The sequence below is a fragment of the Caretta caretta genome, chromosome 2, assembly GCF_965140235.1.
Source record: "Caretta caretta isolate rCarCar2 chromosome 2, rCarCar1.hap1, whole genome shotgun sequence".
In the NCBI taxonomy this organism is placed as follows: Eukaryota; Metazoa; Chordata; order Testudines; family Cheloniidae; genus Caretta; species Caretta caretta.
Window position 1 is genome coordinate 851,083 of NC_134207.1, and position 20,447 is coordinate 871,529.

Consider the following 20,447-nt stretch of genomic DNA (forward strand, 5'->3'; position numbering starts at 1 on the left):
AAGAGTGGAACCCCTGTGCTGCTCCTGTTAAACCACAGACTGTAACTATAATGCTCAGTACGGTAACCACCCACGGGGACCAGGACAGGACACTGACTCCCATTCTCTGCACACCTCATTGCTGGGTTAAGACTTCCTGCTCTCCTATTCCCTGCTGCGAACTGTAGAAAATGGGAAGAGCCAGCTGAGCTCTTTGCAGGTGTCTATCTTGTGTCCTTCTGGAAGGGGCAGCCCCAGCCTTATGCCACCTCCTGGCTAGGGCTGTTCACGGTTCCTGGCAGCCCCTTTCTTACCCTCTGATCCTGTAATGACGGTGGTGGTGATTGTAATGTCATTAACAGCTAACCTCCCTGCATTGTATGTATCCAAGTGCACCTCTCGATTGTACTGGGAGACACATTTAGAGGAGAGAAGCTCCCAGACAGAAACCCTTTGGTCCTGGAACTGACCAACTGTCACATAGGATACCTCCGATTGTAGGAGATTCAATATTTGTTGGTTATCTGGAGAGAGACCCTCCTCCAGAGTGTGTGAGATGATGGTGGTGAGGCTGGTTATCATTTTCTCAGTGGTGAGCATCCCTGCTCTGTGTTTCTCTAGAAGCTCTTGTCTTGTTTCCTTAGGGACGTATTTGGAGAAGAGCAGATCCCACACAGAGACCTTTGGCCCTTGGAACTTGCCCACCGGCCCAACTGTTGTGGACTTTAAAGCCATTTCCTGATTTTCATTTCTCTCTGAATAGGCAGTGTCAGCTTCCCTCTCTGCACTTGGACTGTGCACATTTGTTGCTAGTTTTCTCCTTGTTACTCCTATTTTGGTTACAATACTGGTGATGACAGTTATCACCTGGTCCATGGTTAATATCCCAGCCCTGTACAGCTCCAGGAGCTCCTGTCTCTTCTCTTCAGGGATGTAGTTAGAGAAGAGCAGGTCCCACACCGAGACCTTTTGCTCATGGAACTCACCGGTCGGCACATCAACCATGGTAGACTTTAAGGCCTTTTCCAGTTTTTTATCTTCATGTAATTCAACATCCTCAGCTTCCTCTAAGGTCATCTTGTCTTTGCTGGGAGTTTTCACATTAATCACAAATTTCCTGCTTGTAGCTTCTTTTTTCTTAATGAGGGTGGTGACCACTGTTATCACCTGGTCCATGGTTAATATCCCAGCCCTGTACAGCTCCAGGAGCTCCTGTCTCTTCTCTTCAGGGATGTAGTTAGAGAAGAGCAGGTCCCACACCGAGACCTTTTGCTCATGGAACTCACCAGTCGGCACATCAACCATGGTAGACTTTAAGGCCTTTTCCAGTTTTTTATCTTCATGTAATTCAACATCCTCAGCTTCCTCTAAGGTCATCATGTCTTTGCTGGGAGTATTCACATTAATCACAAATTTCCTGCTTGTAGCTTCTTTTTTCTTAATGAGGGTGGTGACCACTGTTATCACCTGGTCCATGGTTAATATCCCAGCCCTGTACAGCTCCAGGAGCTCCTGTCTCTTCTCTTCAGGGATGTAGTTAGAGAAGAGCAGGTCCCACACCGAGACCTTTTGCTCATGGAACTCACCAGTCGGCACATCAACCATGGTAGACTTTAAGGCCTTTTCCAGTTTTTTATCTTCATGTAATTCAACGTCCTCAGCTTCCTCTAAGGTCATCGTGTCTTTGCTGGGAGTATTCACATTAATCACAAATTTCCTGCTTGTAGCTTCTTTTTTCTTAATGAGGGTGGTGACCACTGTTATCACCTGGTCCATGGTTAATATCCCAGCCCTGTACAGCTCCAGGAGCTCCTGTCTCTTCTCTTCAGGGATGTAGTTAGAGAAGAGCAGGTCCCACACCGAGACCTTTTGCTCATGGAACTCACCAGTCGGCACATCAACCATGGTAGACTTTAAGGCCTTTTCCAGTTTTTTATCTTCATGTAATTCAACGTCCTCAGCTTCCTCTAAGGTCATCGTGTCTTTGCTGGGAGTATTCACATTAATCACGAATTTCCTGCTTGTAGCTTCTTTTTTCTTAATGAGGGTGGTGACCACTATTATCACCTGGTCCATGGTTAATATCCCAGCCCTGTACAGCTCCAGGAGCTCCTGTCTCTTCTCTTCAGGGATGTAGTTAGAGAAGAGCAGGTCCCACACCGAGACCTTTTGCTCATGGAACTCGCTGACAGGTCCATCTATGGTTGTAGCTTTTAAGATGTTGTCCAGTTGTGTATCTTGTGGAGAATGGGCAGCTACGGCTTCCTGCAAAGTTATCTCCTCTCTGTTTGGACTTTTGACACTTGTCATGGGTTGCCTACTTGTAGCTTCTGTTTTTGTTATGATGCTAGTGATGATGGGTATCATCTGTTCAATGGATAAAACTCTTGCTCTATACAAGGCCAGGAGCTCCTGCCTCTTCTCTTGAAGGATGTATTTGGAGAAGAGAAGATCTAACAAGGAGATATTTTGCCCTTGGAATTCACCAGCAGTCACATAGATGGTCACACGCTTTAAGGACTTTCTCATGTGTTGCTCTTGTGAATGGGCATCCTCAGCCTTGTCTGATATTACCCCCCCTTCACTGGCAGCTTTTGTGTTTATACATAGATTCCTGCTCCCCGTTTCCACCTCAGTGATGCTGGTGGTGAGGATGGTTATCATTTCCTGAGTGGTTAGCATCCCTGCTCTGTACTTCTTCAGAAGCTCCTGTCTTTTGGTATCAGAGATGTAGCTAGAGAAGAGAAGCTCCCACAGGGAAACTTCCTGCCATTTGAATTCTCCGACAGGAATGTCAACAGTCTCTGACCGCAAAGCTTTTTCCAAATGTTTGTCACGGGGTGAGGGGGGAGTCTCAGCTTTCTCTGATGTTGTTGTCTCCGCACTGGGACTTTCCCCATGTCCTGGTAGATGGTGACTTTCCTCCTCTGTTTTGCTTACGATGGTGGTGACGATGGTTTTCATTTGGTCCGTGGTTAATATCCCAGCTCTGTGCAACTCCAGGAGTTCCTTCCTCTTCTCTTTGGGGATGTGTTTGGAGAAGAGCAGATCCCACACAGAGACTTTTTGCCCATGGAACTCACCCGCTGGCACCTCCACCAGGGTAGACTTTAAGGCCTTTTCTGTTTCTTGTTCTTCATGGGAGGGGGCATCTTTGTCTTTCTCAGATGGCTTCCTCGTCTCTTTGCTGGGGGTTTTCCTAGTTGTGGGGAGTTTTCTGCTTTTCTCTTCGGCCTCAGTAATGCTGGTGGTGAGGATGGTTATCATTTCTTGAATGGGTAGCGTCCCTGCTCTGTACTTCTTCAGAAGCGCCTGTCTTTTGGTATCAGAGATGTAGCTAGAGAAGAGAAGCTCCCACAGGGAAACTTCCTGCCATTTGAATTCTCCGACAGGAATGTCGACAGTCTCCGACCGCAAAGCTTTTTCCAAATGTTTGTCACGGGGTGAGGGGGGAGTCTCAGCTTCCTCTGATGTTGTTGTCTCCGCACTGGGACTTTCCCCATGTCCTGGTAGATGGTGACTTTCCTCCTCTGTTTTGCTTATGATGGTGGTGACGATGGTTTTCATTTGGTCCGTGGTTAATATCCCAGCTCTGTGCAACTCCAGGAGTTCCTTCCTCTTCTCTTTGGGGATGTATTTGGAGAAGAGCAGATCCCACACAGAGACTTTTTGCCTGTGGAACTCTCCTGCCGGCACCTCCACCAGGGTAGACTTTAAGACCTTTTCTGATTCTTGCTCTTCATGGGAGGAGGCATCTTTGTCTTTCTCAGATGGTGTCCTCATCTCTTTGCTGGGGCTTTTCCTAGTTGTGGGGAGTTTTCTGCTTTTCCCTTCAGCCTCAGTAATGCTGGTGGTGAGGATGGTTATCATTTCTTGAATGGCAAGTGTCCCTGCTTTGTACTTCTTTAGAAGCTCTTGTCTTTTCTCTTCAAGGACATATTTGGAGAAGAGCAGATCCCTCACAGAGACCTTTTGCCCTTGGAACTCGCCCACTGGCCCATCGACTGTCATAGTCTTTAAGGCCTTTTCCCATTTCTCATCTCTCTGCGAATGGGCAACCTCGGCTTTCTGTGACGTTACCCTTTGTGTGCTCAGACTTTTCACGTTCCTGGGCTCCCTGTTGCTCTTTTGCTCTGCCTCAGTGATGAGGGAGGTGATGATGGTTGTCATTTCCTGAATGGTTAGCATCCCCGCTTTGTACTTCTTCAGAAGCTCCTGCCTTTTTTGGTCAGGGACGTATCTGGAGAAGAGAAGCTCCCACACGGTCACGTTCTGCCCCTGGAAGAGTCCCACGCTGACGGTGGCAGGGGCAGACTGTAAGGAGATTCGTGTTTGTTCATCTAGCTGGAAGAGCACGGAGCCTTTGTGCATCAGCTGAAGCATAAGGAGCCCCGTGTCTGGGTCTGGGACGCATCTGCTGAGGAGCTGCATGTAGGTGAGGTTCTCATGAGTGTTGGGGTCAAAACAGCTTCTGCTGTGTTTTTGGGGGTCAGAGAGGATCCGGTTCATCTCTTCGTCGAAGTAGCCCCGCTTGTAAGCCACCTCCACGGGGAGGCGGTGACTGTGCACGGGGTCGATGATGCCGCCGGTGGCGATCTGGGCCTCCAGCAGGCGGATGCCGTGGTCTTTGACGAGCAGGTCTTTCTTCATGGCCTGGAAGAGGGAGATCTTGTTGCCTGTGTAGGGGTCAGTGTATCCGGTCACTGCTCTCTCTGCAGAGAGCAGCTTTCCGTAATAATCTCCACCTGTCAGCCCAGCAGCGAGTGCGTCTCTCACCGGCACCTTCTTGTTCTTCACTGGGTCAATGATGAACCCTATGGCAGCCTGCGCCTCCAGCAACACCAGCGCGGTGCCCTGTGTCAGGACGCCTCTCATCATGGCCCGGTAGAGGCTCATCTTCTCCTTGCTGGACTGAACAAGGACTCCAGCGATGGCATTAACCCCTCCCGGACCCATTTCTCCAGAGGCAGTCGCTGCCTGCCAGCTCTCCATCCGTCTGTCTAGTTGCACAGGATTAACCGTTTGGGAAGCTGTCTCCTCACGCTTTGCTGCTTCGGTAGTGGGCAGATCCTCTTCTATCTCCTGGGGCAGTGCGCAGCTCTGCAGGGAGAGAGAGGGCTCCGTGAGACACAGGCATTGGTACAAAGTGGAAAAGAGAACTATCTGCCCAGAGAAAACAGCAAACGTTCAGATAGAGACAGGGAGCCGCGCACTGCTGCCCCTGCTGTGATCAGCTTTCTCTGAAGAACATGCACCAGCCAAGCACTCCCCCTCTTCCCCAACGCCCCCCCATGCCAGTGCCTTCTGCAGGAGTGTCTCCTGGGAACACTTGCCCCTGGGCTCCTCGGACGACAGGACACAGCCAGGCTCAGGCAGGTTTATTACACCGCCCTGTGGCCGACATCATCTGTGGGGTTCCTGTCAAAAGCTAAGAATTGGCTGATTGTTGTGGTTATTGCGAGATGTTTGTAGGGGAAACAGTTTTAGAGCTCCGTAAAGTGTAGAGTATCATGTTCTAAATGTGTTGGGAGAGACGCCTATATTACCTGAGGAGGGGAAGTCTGAGAGCTGACCCAATCAGCCTGAGAACAATGGATGTCCCTTGACTGAGCCGGTTTGTGTTTCCAGCCTGGGCCACATGCAGCCTTCACTATTTACAAACCCAAAGACCTGCAATAAACGTCTCTGCCCCGGGGACCTCTGGGTTGTCGTGGGACAATAGTCTGTAAGCAAGAGAACTGGATACTCCTGGGGGAATTCTGCGCACCAAAATTAAAAATTCTGTGCACAATATTTTAAAATTATGCAAATGTTATTTGTCAGAATAGCACTGTATAATCACACCAGTTTCAATTATTTTGCTAATTTTATTTCAAAATACCTATCAGCAAGTATGTCTGTAACAATACAGAGACAAACATTTCCCCAGGAATAGAGAGTTACAGAAACTCATATGACAACCCAGTTCCTGCTTCTCCGCCCCCTCCCTCCAGAGCCCAGCCATGTCCCCCCCAGCCCACACATTCGTACCGCCTCCCCACCAGACCCCAGCCGTGGCACCTCCCAGCCCAGACACTCACAGCCCCTCCCCCAGAGCCCAGCTATGCCCCGCCCCGCTCAGACAATCTCACCTCCTCCCTCACAGAGGCAAGCCAGGGGGCCAGACACTCCCCCGCCCGAGACCAGCCATGTCTCCCCACCTGGACACTCACACCCCTACCCCCCAGAGCCCAGCTGCGCCCCCCCCAGCCCAGGCACTCACAGACCCTAACATGCCAGAGTCCAGGGATCCAGAGGGAGAAACAGCCTGATGCTGGGTCCCGGGCTTGCATGAAGTTTCCTGCGCGCCGCCACCTCCTTCAGGGCATGCGGGAAACTGCAGCTGCTGGGAACCCTCCAATTGTCTTTCCCTCCCCCTGGCCTTGTCGTCTATTTGCGAGCTGGGCTCTGCCAGGTCCAGCGACCCCTAGTGGCAGCCAACATCTCTGCAGTCTATTTCTATGGAAGGGAAAGGAAATTCTGCATGGCCAACATTAATTTCTGCAAAATTCTGCATTGCGCAGTGGTGCAGAATTCCCCCAGGAGTAAACTAGGAGGCATCCATTACAAAAGAGTAACTCTGCCAGCAGGAGCTGTCTCATGATGGGGGGAGCCCAACTTGCCAGACGGGGCCAGCTATGTAGAACTGATTTACATAAGAACATAAGAACGGCCATACTGGGTCAGACCAAAGGTTCATCTAGCCCAATATCCTGTCTTCCGACAGTGGCCAATGCCAGGTGCCCCAGAGGGAATGAACAGAACAGGAATCATCAAATCATCCATGCCCTGTCACCCATTCCCAGCTTCTGGCAAACAGAGGCTAGGGACACCATCCCTGCCCATCCTGGCTAATAGCCATTGATAGACCTATCCTCCATGAACTTATCTAGTTCTTTTTTGAACCCTGTTATGGTCTTGGCCTTCACAACATCCTCTGGCAAGGAGTTCCACAGGTTGACTGTACATTGTGTGAAGAAATACTTTCTTTTTTTTGTTTTAAACCTGATACCTATTCATTTCATTTGGTGACTGCTAGCTCTTGTGTTATGAGAAGTAGTAAACATCCTTATCATAGAATCATAGAATCATAGAATATAAGGGTTGGAAGGGACCCCAGAAGGTCATCTAGTCCAACCCCCTGCTCGAAGCAGGACCAATTCCCAACTTATCAACTTTCCTTATCAACTTTCTCTACACCGGTCATGATTTTATAGACCTCAATCATATCCGCCCTTAGCCATCTCTTTTCCAAGCTGAAAAGTCCCAGTCTTATTAATCTCTCCTCATATGGAAGCCATTCTATACCCCTAATCATTTTTGTTGCCCTTTTCTGAACCTTTTCCAATTCCAATATATCTTTTTTGAGATGGGGTGACCACATCTGCACACAGTATTCAAGGCGTGGGTGTACCATGGACTTCCATAGAGGCAACGTGATATTTTCTGTCTTATTCTCTATCCCTTTCTTAATGATTCCCAGCATTCTGTTCACTTTTTTGGCTGCCGCTGCACATTGAGTGGATGTTTTCAGGGAACTATCCACAATGACTCCAAGATCTCTTTCTTGAGTGGGAACAGCTAATTTAGACCCCATCATTTTGTATGTATAGTTGGGATTATGTTTTCCAATGTGCATTACTTTGAATTTATCAACATTGAATTTCATCTGCCATTTTGTTGCCCAGCCACCCAGTTTTGAGAGATCCCTTTGTAGCTCTTTGCAGTCTGCCTGGGACTTAACTATCTTGAGTAGTTTCGTATCATCTGGAAATTTTGCCACCTCACTGTTTATCCCTTTTTCCAGATCATTTATGAATATGTTGAATAGGCCTGGTCCCAATACAGATCCCTGGGGGACACCACTATTTACCACTCTCCATTCTGAAAATGGACCATTTATGCCTACCCTTTGTTTCCTATCTTTTAACCAGTTACCAAGCCATAAGAGCACCAGTCCATGAGAGCATTTGGGGTAGATATAGCGAATGAGACAGGAAAGGAACTTGTTAATGAGTAGAGGCCATCGAGTGCATCTTCGGTTTGTCTTTCACCTCCAATATTATGTTTCCAAATCCTTTTACTTGTCCTTAGTTTGAGTCCTTATCTCAAGCGCTGTTAAATCAACTTCAGGTTGCTTTTTCTAGAGACATGTCTAAGTGCCTTGGAGCTTGTGACACTGAGGTGCAGCCACGGACCGGGGGTGCCCTGCCTCCACAGAGGCAGCAGATCGGTGTGCGCTGCAGGTGTCCAGAAGGAAGGGACTGGGGACTTGAATGTAACAAAGTGGGGTGTATAAATCACTAGCCTGCAGGGGGAAAGAGCAGGGCTCGGGGGTCAGAGCACAGCACCTGTGTTGGCAGCACCTGGTGGCTGAGGAGAGCGTCCCCTGCTGGGCACAGCCAGGGCTCCCTTCCACTGCGGGCAGGTGGAAGCGATGCAGCCCAGACACCTCTGTAACCCCCAAGGCAGTAGCAGAGGGAGGCTGGGAGGGCACTTGGCTCCCTCCTAGTGGCAGAGCGGGTTCCTGACATTCCCATAGGGCTGTAGCTTTGCAAAGAAGGACCTAAGGACCTAGGGGTGACAGTGGACGAGAAGCTGGATATGAGCCAGCAGTGTGCCCTTGTTGCCAAGAAGGCCAATGGCATTTTGGGATGTATAAGTAGGGGCATAGCGAGCAGATCGAGGGACGTGACCGTCCCCCTCTATTCGACATTGGTGAGGCCTCATCTGGAGTACTGTGTCCAGTTTTGGGCCCCACACTACAAGAAGGATGTGGATAAATTGGAGAGAGTCCAGCGAAGGGCAACAAAAATGATTAGGGGTCTGGAACACATGAGTTATGAGGAGAGGCTGAGGGAACTGGGATTGTTTAGTCTGCAGAAGAGAAGAATGAGGGGGGATTTGATAGCTGCTTTCAACTACCTGAGAGGTAGTTCCAGAGAGGATGGTTCTAGACTGTTGTCACTGGTAGCAGATGACAGAACGAGGAGTAATGGTCTCAAGTTGCAGTGGGGGAGATTCAGGTTGGATATTAGGAAAAACTTTTTCACGAGGAGGGTGGTGAAACACTGGAATGCGTTACCTAGGGAGGTGGTGGAATCTCCTTCCTTAGAAGTTTTTAAGGTCAGGCTTGACAAAGCCCTGGCTGGGATGATTTAATTGGGGATGGGTCCTGCTTTTGAGCAGGGGGTTGGACTAGATGACCTCCTGAAGTCCCTTCCAACCCTGATATTCTAGGATTCTATGATAAGAAATGTCCAAAGGTGTCATAGCATCGCCAGTGGCAGAGTTATTATGTGTTTGTTCCTGGTAGTGCAGGGGCCACTTTTCCAATAGATGAGAAGACCTGAGGCCTGCCCTGACGAGCTGAAGACAGAGAAGCAGAGAGCTGGACTGTGGCCAGGGAGGGAGTGGCAAACCAGTGAGGCGGCCCTGCGGGACTCCCCACCTCATGCACTTGCAGTCAGGCAGAGGCATGGATGGCAGCTGCTCCACATCCCAGGCAGTGAGCAGTGTCATTCATGTTTTTGTGTGCATGCTGTTTATGAGATGATCGCACTGTCACATTCCAGGGTGCAACCCAGACAGGTGAGGGGCTGTGTCACCTCCTGCCCCATAACCCTGGTGGCCTCCCAGGGCTTTGCTATTGTAGCTCCCAGCCTGGGCAGCTCACAGCCAGCCAGACAGCCAGTCACAGCCAGCCAGCCTGAGTGTGTAGCCACAGCCCTGGGCCAGCAGCTCTGATCCCGAAGTCCTTTGGCAAACACCAGCCACACGCTGGCTCCCACCAGCCTCGGTTACTGCCTGCAGGGTGATCCCAGCACACTCCCCATCCCAACTTTCCCCAGCCCATCTCTGCAGCCTCCTCCCTAATTCCTCCCCCAACCCTGCCGCCTCCTCCCCAGCTCCTTCCCCGCCCCCATCTCTGCAACCTGCTCCCTAGGTTTTTTGCCTCTGTCTTCATGAACAAGGTCAGCTGCCAGTCTGCTGCACTGGGCAGCACAGCATGGGGAGGAGGTGACCAGCCCTCTATGGAGAAAGAAGTGGTTTGAGACTATTTAGAAAAGCTGGACGAGCACAAGTCCATGGGGCTGGATGTGCTGCATCCGAGAGTGCTAAAGGAGTTGGCGGATGTGATTGCAGAGCCATTGGCCATTATCTTTGAAAACTCATGGCAATCCGGGGAAGTCCCGGACAACTGGAAAAAGGCTAATGTAGTGCCCATCTTTAAAAAAGGGAAGGAGGAGGATCCAGGGAACTACAGGCCAGTCAGCCTCACCTCAATCCCTAGAAAAAACATGGAGCAGGTCCTCAAGGAATCAATTCTGAAACACTTCGAGGAGAGGAAAGTGATCAGGAACAGATAGTATGGATTCACCAAGGGCAAGTCATGCCTGACTAATTTAATTGCCTTCTACGACGAGATAACTGGCTCTGTGGATGAGGGGAAAGCAGTGGGCGTGTTGTTCCTTGACTTTAGCAAAGCCTTGGACATGGTCTCCCACAGTGTTCTTCCCAGCAAGTTAAAGAAGTATGGGCTGAATGAATGGACTATAATGTGGATAGAAAGTTGGCTAGATTGTCAGGCTCAACGGGTAGTGATCAATTGCTCCATGTCTAGTTGGCAGCCGGTATCAAGCGGAGTGCCCCAAGGGTTGGTCCTGGGGCCGGTTTTGTTCATTAATGATCTGGAGGATGGCGTGGATTGCACCCTCAGCTAGTTTGCGGATGACACTAAACTGGGAGGAGAGGTAGATACGCTGGAGGGTAGGGATAGGATACAGAGGGCCCTAGACAAATTAAAGGATTGGGCCAAAAGAAATCTGATGAGGTTCAACAAGGACAAGTGCAGAGTCCTGCACTTAGGATGGAAGAATCCCATGCACCGCTACAGACTAGGGACCGAATGGCTCGGCAGCAGTTCTGCAGAAAAGGACCTAGGGGTGACAGTGGACGAGAAGCTGGATATGAGTCAACAGTGTGCCCTTGTTGCCAAGAAGGCCAATGGCATTTTGGGATGTATAAGTAGGGGCATTGCCAGCAGATCGAGGGACGTGATCGTTCCCCTCTATTCGACATTGGTGAGGCCTCATCTGGAGTCCTGTGTCCAGTTTTGGGTCCCACACTACAAGAAGGATGTGGAAAAATTGGAAAACGTCCAGCGGAGGGCAACAAAAATGATTAGGGGACTGGAGCACATAACTTATGAGAAGAGGTTGAGGGAACTGGGATTGTTTAGTCTGCGGAAGAGAAGAATGAGGGGGAATTTGATAGCTGCTTTCAACTACCTAAAAGGGGGTTCCAAAGAGGATGGCTCTAGACTGTTCTCAGTGGCAGAAGAGGACAGGACAAGGAATAATGGTCTCAAGTTGCAGTGGGGGAGGTTTAGGTTGGATATTCGGAAAAAGCTTTTTCACTAGGAGGGTGGTGAAGCACTGGAATGGGTTACCTAGGGAGGTGGTGGAATCTCCTTCCTTTGAGATTTTTAAGGCCCGGCTTGACAAAGCCCTGGCTGGGATGAGTTAGTTGGGGATTGGTCCTGCTTTGAGCAGGGGTTGGACTAGATGACCTCCTGAGGTCCCTTCCAGCCCTGATCTTCTATGATTCTATGATCACTGCAGCATTCTCTCCTTTCACTTCCGTCTGCCTGTCACTGCAGGCTCCCCGCCTCTCACCTCAGCACTGAACCAGTGAGTGTATCTGGAACAGTCCTGCCCAAAGCCCTGATGTGAGTGTTTCTCAAAACCTCTGCCCACAGGACCAACTAGAAAAAGAACTGGTGGTACTAGCCTGGTTGCACCCACTCCCGGCTCTACGAGGAGCCGCCGCTCCCAGACGATTGTGCCAATCATCACAGTATGACCCTCCCTCTTGTTTGGAAATTGTTACGTGGCCATTTAATTTGTCCCAATTAGGAGTCAGAGCTAACGTCCCCCAGAGACGGTCTCCCTGAGCTGTTGTTTCAGGCTCCCTACAGACTCAGGCAGACACCAGACATCACAACATCGGTTACACTTGGGGTGAACAGTCTGAAGGTTTCTTCACTTCCATAAGGACTAGAGATGTAACTTTTTAATGAAAGTTGAGATTCCAGAGCACAAGATAGCATCTTCCAAGGAAAGGTACCGTCTCATGAAGTAGCTCACCCCATCCCCGCCCTGGGGGCTGGTGTATGTGAGACCCCATGGCACAATGGGAAAATGGCAGAAGCTCTGTTCTCCCAATCCCCTTGGCCTTGTCAGTCTTCTCCCTCCCACTGCAAGGTTTAGGGGAAGAGGCAGCAGGGCGAGGTCAATGCCAGCTTCTTCACCTGCTCCCATAACTACCCAAACACCCTTCACCAGGCACAGTGCTGTCCCCAGCCCCTTGTCCCCACTCTGCTGGGTGCTGTCCTACCTGCCAGTGCGTGGAGATGCTCTCAGTCCTGCTGCTGCTGTGTCTCTGCCAGGCTGAGCCACGGGGACAGAGCCTAATTTAAACCCATCCCTTCCCCGCCCCGGGGATGACACGTCAGCCCAGCCCGAGCCCTGAACACAATTCTAAATCCAGATGACCTGACAAGCTGCGCGGCTGGGCTAATGAGCGGGGTTGTGCCAGGAGCCAGTGTGTGCCGGGCTCTTTGCAAAGCAAACAGCCAGGTACAGCCCGTGCCCAGGGAGCTCCCAGCCTGGTCCGCTGGGAGGGGCCAGGCTCGGTAGAGGATGGGGCTGGCAGGGTGGGGGTGCTAAGCCTACAAAAGATGGGGGTCAGGTGAGGCCTGTGCACAGCCTGGTGGATCTTTGGCTCATGAGGACGTGGAGGTGGAGAACCGTGAGGGGGTTTCCAGAAGCCCCCCCGGTGGGTACTCAATGTCTCTTCCCTGGCCGATGCATGATGTTGCTGTCACTGACACTTGTGTCCTGCCTGTGGCCCCCTCCCTGGTCCTCTCTCTGACTCTCGTCCTCCCCACTGACTCCTGCCGCTCAGTGCAAGCTGGTCTCCATGGGACCTCACCCACTCCTCCCATCGCCTCCCAGCTCACTGCACACGCCCTCTCCAAGCATTGCCTCCCGGGCAGGGCCGGCTCTAGGGGCTTTGCTGCCCCAAGCTGAGGTGGGGCTGGGGCTCGCGGACGGCGCTGGAACGGGAGGGAGTGACGTCACCTTCCCCCCTGCCCGGCCGCGCAGAGAAGCCCCGAGATAAGGGGTGGCACAAGGCAGCGCATCAGCCAGGGCGCAGGTGAGACGGCAGGACTCACCCTCTCCTCCCCAGGGAGTGGCTGGGCCCTGGCAGCTCCGCACCCCGAGGCTGGGGCTTCCCCTTCCTGTTGCGGCCGGGGGCGCGGCGCCCTCGCCCCGTCTAAGTGGTGCAGCTCCGAGAGCACCACTGCCCCGGAAAAATAGGCCGGCCGGAACGCCGCCCCGGAAACGCGCCACCCCCAGCACGTGCCCGCTTCGCTCGTGCCTCGAGTCAGTCCTGCTCCCGCGCCTGGATGCCTGCACTCTGCCCCCACTCCACTGGCACGATGCTCGCTAAAGGCCCTGCTGGCCTCTTCCCAGCCAGCCTCAGGGCCTTTCCCCCATGACTGGATGTGTTGCTCCAAATCGCTTCCTTCCCCTGTGTGGGGTGAGCAGCCTCCATCTGACACTCGCCGGCCCCGAGTGTCTGGCACAGCTCTGCCTTGCTCTGGGTTTGTGGCTCCTCCTTTCCACATGGGATCTGTGCCCGAGGAAGACGCAGCTGTGCAAATGTCACCGCGGTGAGAGCTCTGCCTGTGGGCTGGTTCTGGGCGGGTAGCTGGAGCCAGCCAGCTTGCTGTTGTCTTTGATCGGCCGTCCCAGTGACTCGTCTGTTGACCCTGTAGGTGTTGGTCTCCCGTCTTTGGTTGGGGGTGGGGTTGTTGGCCCCGCTGCTCAGGAGGCTGGAGGAGTCATTGTGACCAAAGTGGGATGCTACATAGGAGTGAAGTGTGCTTTCATTTGGCTGCGATGTTTGATCCCCTAGGAGGTGTTTGCTGCTTCCATTGAAGTGGCACCAGGAGTTAAATGGTCTTCTCTAGCTGTTGCTCACTGGGGAGAACTGGCCCAGTCCAGCTGCCATGTGGGAGTTCCTGGGCGCATAGGGAATTTGCTTGCAAAGTGCTGGCAGTGTGGGATTTGTACGGGGGCTTTGTCCCAGGTCGGGTAACGGAGCCCCTGGCTTTGCTCCTGGGTGGCAGAAAGGGCTGGATTGGATTGGTGAATAGTTTTATTGCTAGGGAATGGGAATTTAGTGTTCTACGGCCTGGAAAGCCAGCTGAGCCAGTCTCTGCTGTTCAGAGCGGGCTCCATTGCCTTGCTTCCAGAATAAAAGGTGACTTTGTTTTGGTGTCCAAGGCTCTGTGTGTGGCTCTGTGTATCTGCGTAATTGTGTGTGCTTGTCGAAGATCATATGCAGTGTTGTTGTCGCCATGGTGGTCCCAGGATATTAGAGAGACCAGGTGGGTGAGATATGACTATTATTGGACCAACTTCTGTTGCTTACAGACCTACAGAAATTGGTCCAATAAAAGCTATTACCTGCCGCACCTTGTCTCTCCTGATGTTTGTCTTTTCCAAGGTGACCTATAGGACGCACACCCTGCAGGAGCTTTTCTAGCAGGTGAACACGCCACCCTGCGAGGGTGACAGCGTGACCCGATCCCAGTACACGGCAGGCACGTCAACGGATTGCTTAGCAGTTGGGACTGCAGGGTTGGAAGGTCACTAATGTTTCTGGTGCAGAGGACAGGCTGAGGCTCATCACAACGGCCACTTTGGGTCAGACCCATGGTCTAGGCCAGTGTCCTGACAGTGGCCAGTGCCCGATGCTCCAAAGGGAATGAACAGAAGAGGTTTCAGAGTAGCAGCCGTGTTAGTCTGTATCCATAAAAAGAACAGGAGTACTTGTGGCACCTTAGAGACTAACAAATTTATTTGAACTTAAGCTTTCGTGAGCTACAGCTCACTTCATCGGATGCATTCAGTGGAAAATACAGTGGGGAGATTTATATACACAGAGAACATGAAACAGTGGGTGTTACCATACACACTGTAACGAGAGTGATCAGGTAAGGTGAGCTATTACCAGCAGGAGAGCGGAGGGGAAGGGAACCTTTTGTAGTGATGATCAAGGTGGGCCGTTTCCAGCAGTTGACAAGAAGGTCTGAGGAACAGTGGGGGGTGGAGGTGGGGAAATAAACATGGGGAAATAGTTTTACTTTGTGTAATGACCCATCCACTCCCAGTCTCTATTCTAGCCTAAGTTAATTGTGTCCAGGTGATTTCAAGTGATCCATCCCCAATCATCCAGTCCCAGCCTCTCTTTGCCTGCAGTTTATTTGTGTCCTGCAATTGATGGGTTGGGGCAGAGGTTTAATGACCTCCTATGTTGACCTCCTATGTTGTTCTACTATGCGCACTTTGTTGCAGTTTAAGGTTCAGTCCTGGACTCAGGCAGAGTCAAATGCTGGCCGAGGGCCAGACCCTGAGGCCTGGAGACAGAAGCTTGATGCAGGACTTGCTGGGCAAGGTCCTCTGGCTTGTGGCACATGGGAAGCCAGACTAGTTGGATGTGATGACCCTGTCTATTACTATGATCCTTATTACTCTGCATTCTGGTCCTTACCCAGGCCAGGCCTTTGTGGCTGGAGGCCCAGAAAAGCAGCTCGTAGGAACACAGGAAGGGCCAGACTGGATCAGAGCAGCTCACCCTCCTCTTTCTTTCCAGTGCCAGGTGCTTCAGAGCACAGGGTGAAGAGCCCTGCAGCAACGGCGGTGCCATGATCTGCATCCCACGCTAGATCTCACGCCATCACCTTTTGTTAGAGACAGGCTCGCGCTGTGAAGATTGGAGGGTTGGAGAGCCCTTCCAAAATCTGGGCCAGCAGTAACCATTCTAACTCTTGCTGTCCACAAAGATGTCCAATCCCTTGCTAAAGTCTTGGCCTCACCGACTCTCTGTGGCAGCGAGTTCCATAGACCAATCACGGACTGTGTGAAGTGTTTCCTGGCATTGATTCTGAATTGCCCACCTTTAATGTGATAGATTCTCCCCTTGTTCTTGTGTTATGAGACAAAGAGGACCAAAGTTCTTCAGCCAGACCATTCATCCTTCTCTAGGCCAGTCATTACTCTGTAGACTTTTATCATGTCTCCTCTTATGGGTCTCTCTCTGTAAGGGAACAATCCCAGTCTTTACAATCTCTTCAGATGAGAGCTTTTCCAGCGACGGATCTTCCCTGTTGTCCTGTTTTGACCCCCTCTAGTTAAGCGATGCCCTTCCTGGATGACCAGTACTGCACAGGGTCCTGATGAGGCTGCACCAGCGATGATAAGAGGCATTGCACTGTGCTCTGCAGTGTTCACCGTCCCATTCCTTATGCTGGCTCACTTCTTGTTACCGTTCTGGCTGCACACTGAGCCGAGGTCTCCATAGAGCTTCTGTAGTGTTGCCCACGTCCCTTCTTGAGTTGATGCAGTTTATTTAGAACCTTAAACGGGTTGAGTAATTCATCTGTCCCCCACCATGGGGCATTACTTTGTATGTATCAACACTGAATTTAATTTCTGAGCCTGTGCCCATTCACCTAGCTTGGGTAGGGCTCTCTGAAGGGCCTAGCAGCCCTCTCTGGTCCTGCCTGAGGCCTGGTCTACACCAGGCATTTACATTAGCACAGCTGTGTCTTTCTGGTGTGAAAAACCTGAGTCATGGCCACTGACCTAGCCCCTGGTGTAGACAGCGCTAGATCGACGGGAGAATTCTTCCATCCACCTAGCTACCGCCTGCCGGGGAGGTGGAGCGCCCGTGCCGACAGGGGAATTCCTCCCCCGGCACAGGCGGTGTCTGCACTGAAGCACCGCGGCGATGCGTCTGCAGGGCCGGAGCGCTTGAAGCGTGGACACACCCTAACTTACACAGCAGTGTGTCTCCTGCAGAGTTTTGCTATCTCCGTGCACCTCCCGGTCCCAGCTCTTTCCTAAACCGAGACCGAGGGGGGATCCTGCGGCTCCCCTGTTAGCATCTGGCCATGAGAAAAGTGGCCCATTCGTCCCAACTCTGTGTTTTCTATCTCCTAGCCAGACACTTCGCCTTTCACCCCATGACAACTTAGCTTTTCTAGTAGCCTCTTGTGCAGGACCCTGTCAGGGACCTTTAGAAAGGCTGAATAACATGTATTATTTGCAGTGATGTTGTAGCCATGTTGGTCCCAGGATATTAGAACGACAAGGTGGGGGTGGTAATATCTGGTACTGAACCAGCATCTGTTGGTGAGAGACAGGAGCTTTCGAGCTACACAGAGCTCTGCTTCATGCTGGGAAAGGTACTCAGAGGGTCCCAGCTCAGTACATGGTGGAACAGATTGTTTGCATGAGTAGTTAAAATGCATTGTAAGAGACAATTGAAGGTGAAGTGGCCCATTAACACCCCTGGAGTCAGATGGCAAAAAAAGGGGGGGTTAATGGGTTAGTGGATTATTGTAATGAGACATGAAGCCAGTATCTTTATTAAGACCATGATTTTTGGTGCCTAGGAAAGTCTGAATTTAAATTCCCTGGCTCGTCTTTGGAAGGTGTGCGGTTTCCCTTTGAGGATAAGGACAGAGAGGTCAGATGCAGAGTGATCACTTTGTGAAGTGTGTTCACCCCCGGGTGATAGGGTGTTTTTGTCTTTTGTCATTTTTCTGTGTAGGTTCATTCAAGGGCATAGTGATTATCTGGTTTCACTCGCTTGGTTGTTGTTGGGGTATTTAGTGCACTGGATGAGGTACACTACATGTGAGAGGTATGTGTAGGATCCATGGATCTTGAAAGCATGTTGCGTGTGAGGGGATTAATCATTGTATCAATAGAAATATGTCTGTAGGTTTTGCATCTGTTGTTCTGGCAGGATCTGGTGCCGCTTTGAGTTTGTCTGTGGGTCTGTGGGGAGCTTGCTTCTGATGATGAGCTTGATGAGATTGGGGCATTGTGTGAAGGCCAGAAGAAGGGGTTGGGAAAGATTTCTTTCAGGCTGTGGTCTCCATCGAGTATGGGTTGTAATTGTTTGATGATTCCCTGTCTGGGTTCCAGTGTGGGGTGGTGGGTAACTACTAGGGGTGTGCGGTCGGAGGGTTTTTGTTTGTTTTCCTCTACTGAAGCAGGTTCTCTCATGGGTGGCCCCATGTGGATCACATCATGGCTGAGTTTTCTTCTTTGGTGAAGGCAGTTTTAAGTGTTTTTAAAGAGTGTATCCTGGACTTTCTCCTCAGGGCACATTCTGTGGTGTCTCAGAGCCAGGAGGTAGATGACAGATTTTTTTGGTGTGGTTACCAGATCTGTGGAGGTAAGTGTGGTGATCTGCAGGTTCCTGTATATGGTTGTATGTAGGGTTCCACTTTTGTAGCTGATCATGGTGCCCGGGAAGTCCATGCTGGTGTGGGATGGTTCTAGAGAGAGTTTGGTGGACGGGTGGTGGTTGCTGAAGTTGTGGTGGAAGTCGGTGAGGGAGTTTAGGCCATCTGTCGAGAGGATGAACATATCCTCGATGTATCATCATTTCTGTGCTGCATTTGTCCAGAAATTCTTCTTCCAGTGGCCCATGAAGAGGCTGGCACATTGGGGAGCCGTCCTAGTGCCCAGGGCTGTGCCCGTGGTTTGGGGAAGGTGTTTGTTGAATGTAAAATTGTTATGGGTCTGAATACAATGATGTCAGCCACGCTCTGCTTCAGCCGCTGCTAATGCCATGGGCTCCAAAGGCCTGTGTGGATGGGGCCGCCAGGTGGACGCACCTCTGTGGCTCCTGACCCCGCTGGCTCCTCCAGCAGGAGCTGCAGCAGCTGGCACTGCTCAAGCTCCAGAGCCGCGGTAGCCTTCCACCTTTGGGCACGCTCCTCCAGAGGGCCAGCTGTGGCCGCTGCGGGCCAGGGCCAGCAGGTGAGTGCAGGACCTGCGGAAGCAGCATCTTCACCTAGCTCCTGCCCAGCCCCACAAGGGGCCCAGGGACAAGCCTCCAGACTCCACCCAGTGCCTGCCATGACAACACCTGTCCCTCCTTGTGAGCTGTTGGGTAGGTCGCAAAAGCCCCTCATCCAAAAGCACGTCCTGCCCCCTCTGCCCGCCTTCCAGGGCTCTGCCACTGGTAACTGACGGCATCACCACTCTCCACAGGTGGGCTGGCCCTTTAACAGGGCTGGGACCCAGCGGTACCCTGGGCCAGACTCAGCCCACCTCCCAGGGGAAGGGGCAAGGCCTGGGGTCAAATGGTAGAAGACCGGTGACTCAGACCCAGGCCTGCTGGGATGTAAAGGGCAGGGCAGAGGAGGGAAACAAAGAAATCCTTGGCAGGTGGTGAGGTAGGACAGGCCTGCAGGGAGCCAGTCTGCAGAGAGACTCTTGGTAATGCCTCGGGGTGCCATTTCGGATTGGGGTGGGGGGACTTTAACCGTGATTCCCGGGGCTACTGGGACACCTGAAAACTCTTGGGGTTTTTTTGTTTTTTATTTTTATTTTGAAGATAAAAACTTAGCAATTAGCTGGCAGGAGCATTGCATCTAATTCCTGTAGAAAGAAAATTAAATAAATAATAGACCCACTCAGCTCCAATACTAACATGTTCTGACATCTTCTGTCAAGTCAGTTTAGGGACACTGGTTAGGTTTAAAATTTTAATGGATGTTCTTACTAACTCTTGAATACAACAATTGAAACAACTGTAGAAAAATCTAGACGACTTCCGGTCACTTTTTTGCAGTTCCCCAAGCCTGGACTAGATCCTTTAGCCTTTGGAAACATCCTACTAGGACAAGGCCCCGTGAGTTTATGCTGCACCTGCCTGGGCGCTCTAGGGGTGTTGCCCCACTGCAAATTATAGAGCAGAAACCGGCTTTCAACAGGAGTGAAACTGGCACTTTCAGGTCACTGTCACAGCACGGCCAACCCCAAATGATCAAAAATCCTGAGTCAGGGTCACCAGAAATCATGAGATGGGCTTTAAAATCACGAGATTATGTACTGTGAGGGGTTCGCTCACAGAGCCCCCCCCCTTTCCCCCCCCCCCCCCGTGGGGCTGCCCCCTCTGAGCCCGTTTTCCCGGCCAGCCTGGGCCGCCAGACCCCTGCCTTGTCCAGCCAGACACGCCAGCCTGCTGCAACCCGGACCCAGGGTCTGAACTATGCTCCCAAAGCCGCAGACTAAACCGCAAACAGCTCAGAAAGTGCTCCTGTCTCCAGCACCCAGACCCCCAGCTCCCAATGGGATCCAAACCCCAAGTCAATCCGGTTTACTCTGTATGAAGCTTATACAGGGTAAACTCATAGATTGTCCACCCTCTTGAACACTGATAGAGAGAGATGCACAGCTGTTTGCTCCCCCAGGTATTAATTACTTACTCTGGGTTTAATAATAAACAAAAGTGATATTATAAAGTGTAAAAAGTAGGATTTAAGTGGT

General features: G+C 51.4%; 1 protein-coding gene across 1 annotated transcript; it reads right to left on the bottom strand.

Moving 5' to 3' along the window:
* Nucleotides 1–255: 255 nt before the first annotated feature.
* LOC142071257 (epiplakin-like) lies at nucleotides 256–18,536 on the bottom strand. The gene is made up of 2 exons (XM_075126159.1): nucleotides 18,330–18,536; nucleotides 256–5,079 (listed from the first exon to the last, which is right to left on the bottom strand). The coding sequence occupies exons 1-2, from the start codon at nucleotides 18,534–18,536 to the stop codon at nucleotides 256–258; spliced, it is 5,031 nt and encodes a 1,676-aa protein (XP_074982260.1).
* Nucleotides 18,537–20,447: the final 1,911 nt, after the last annotated feature.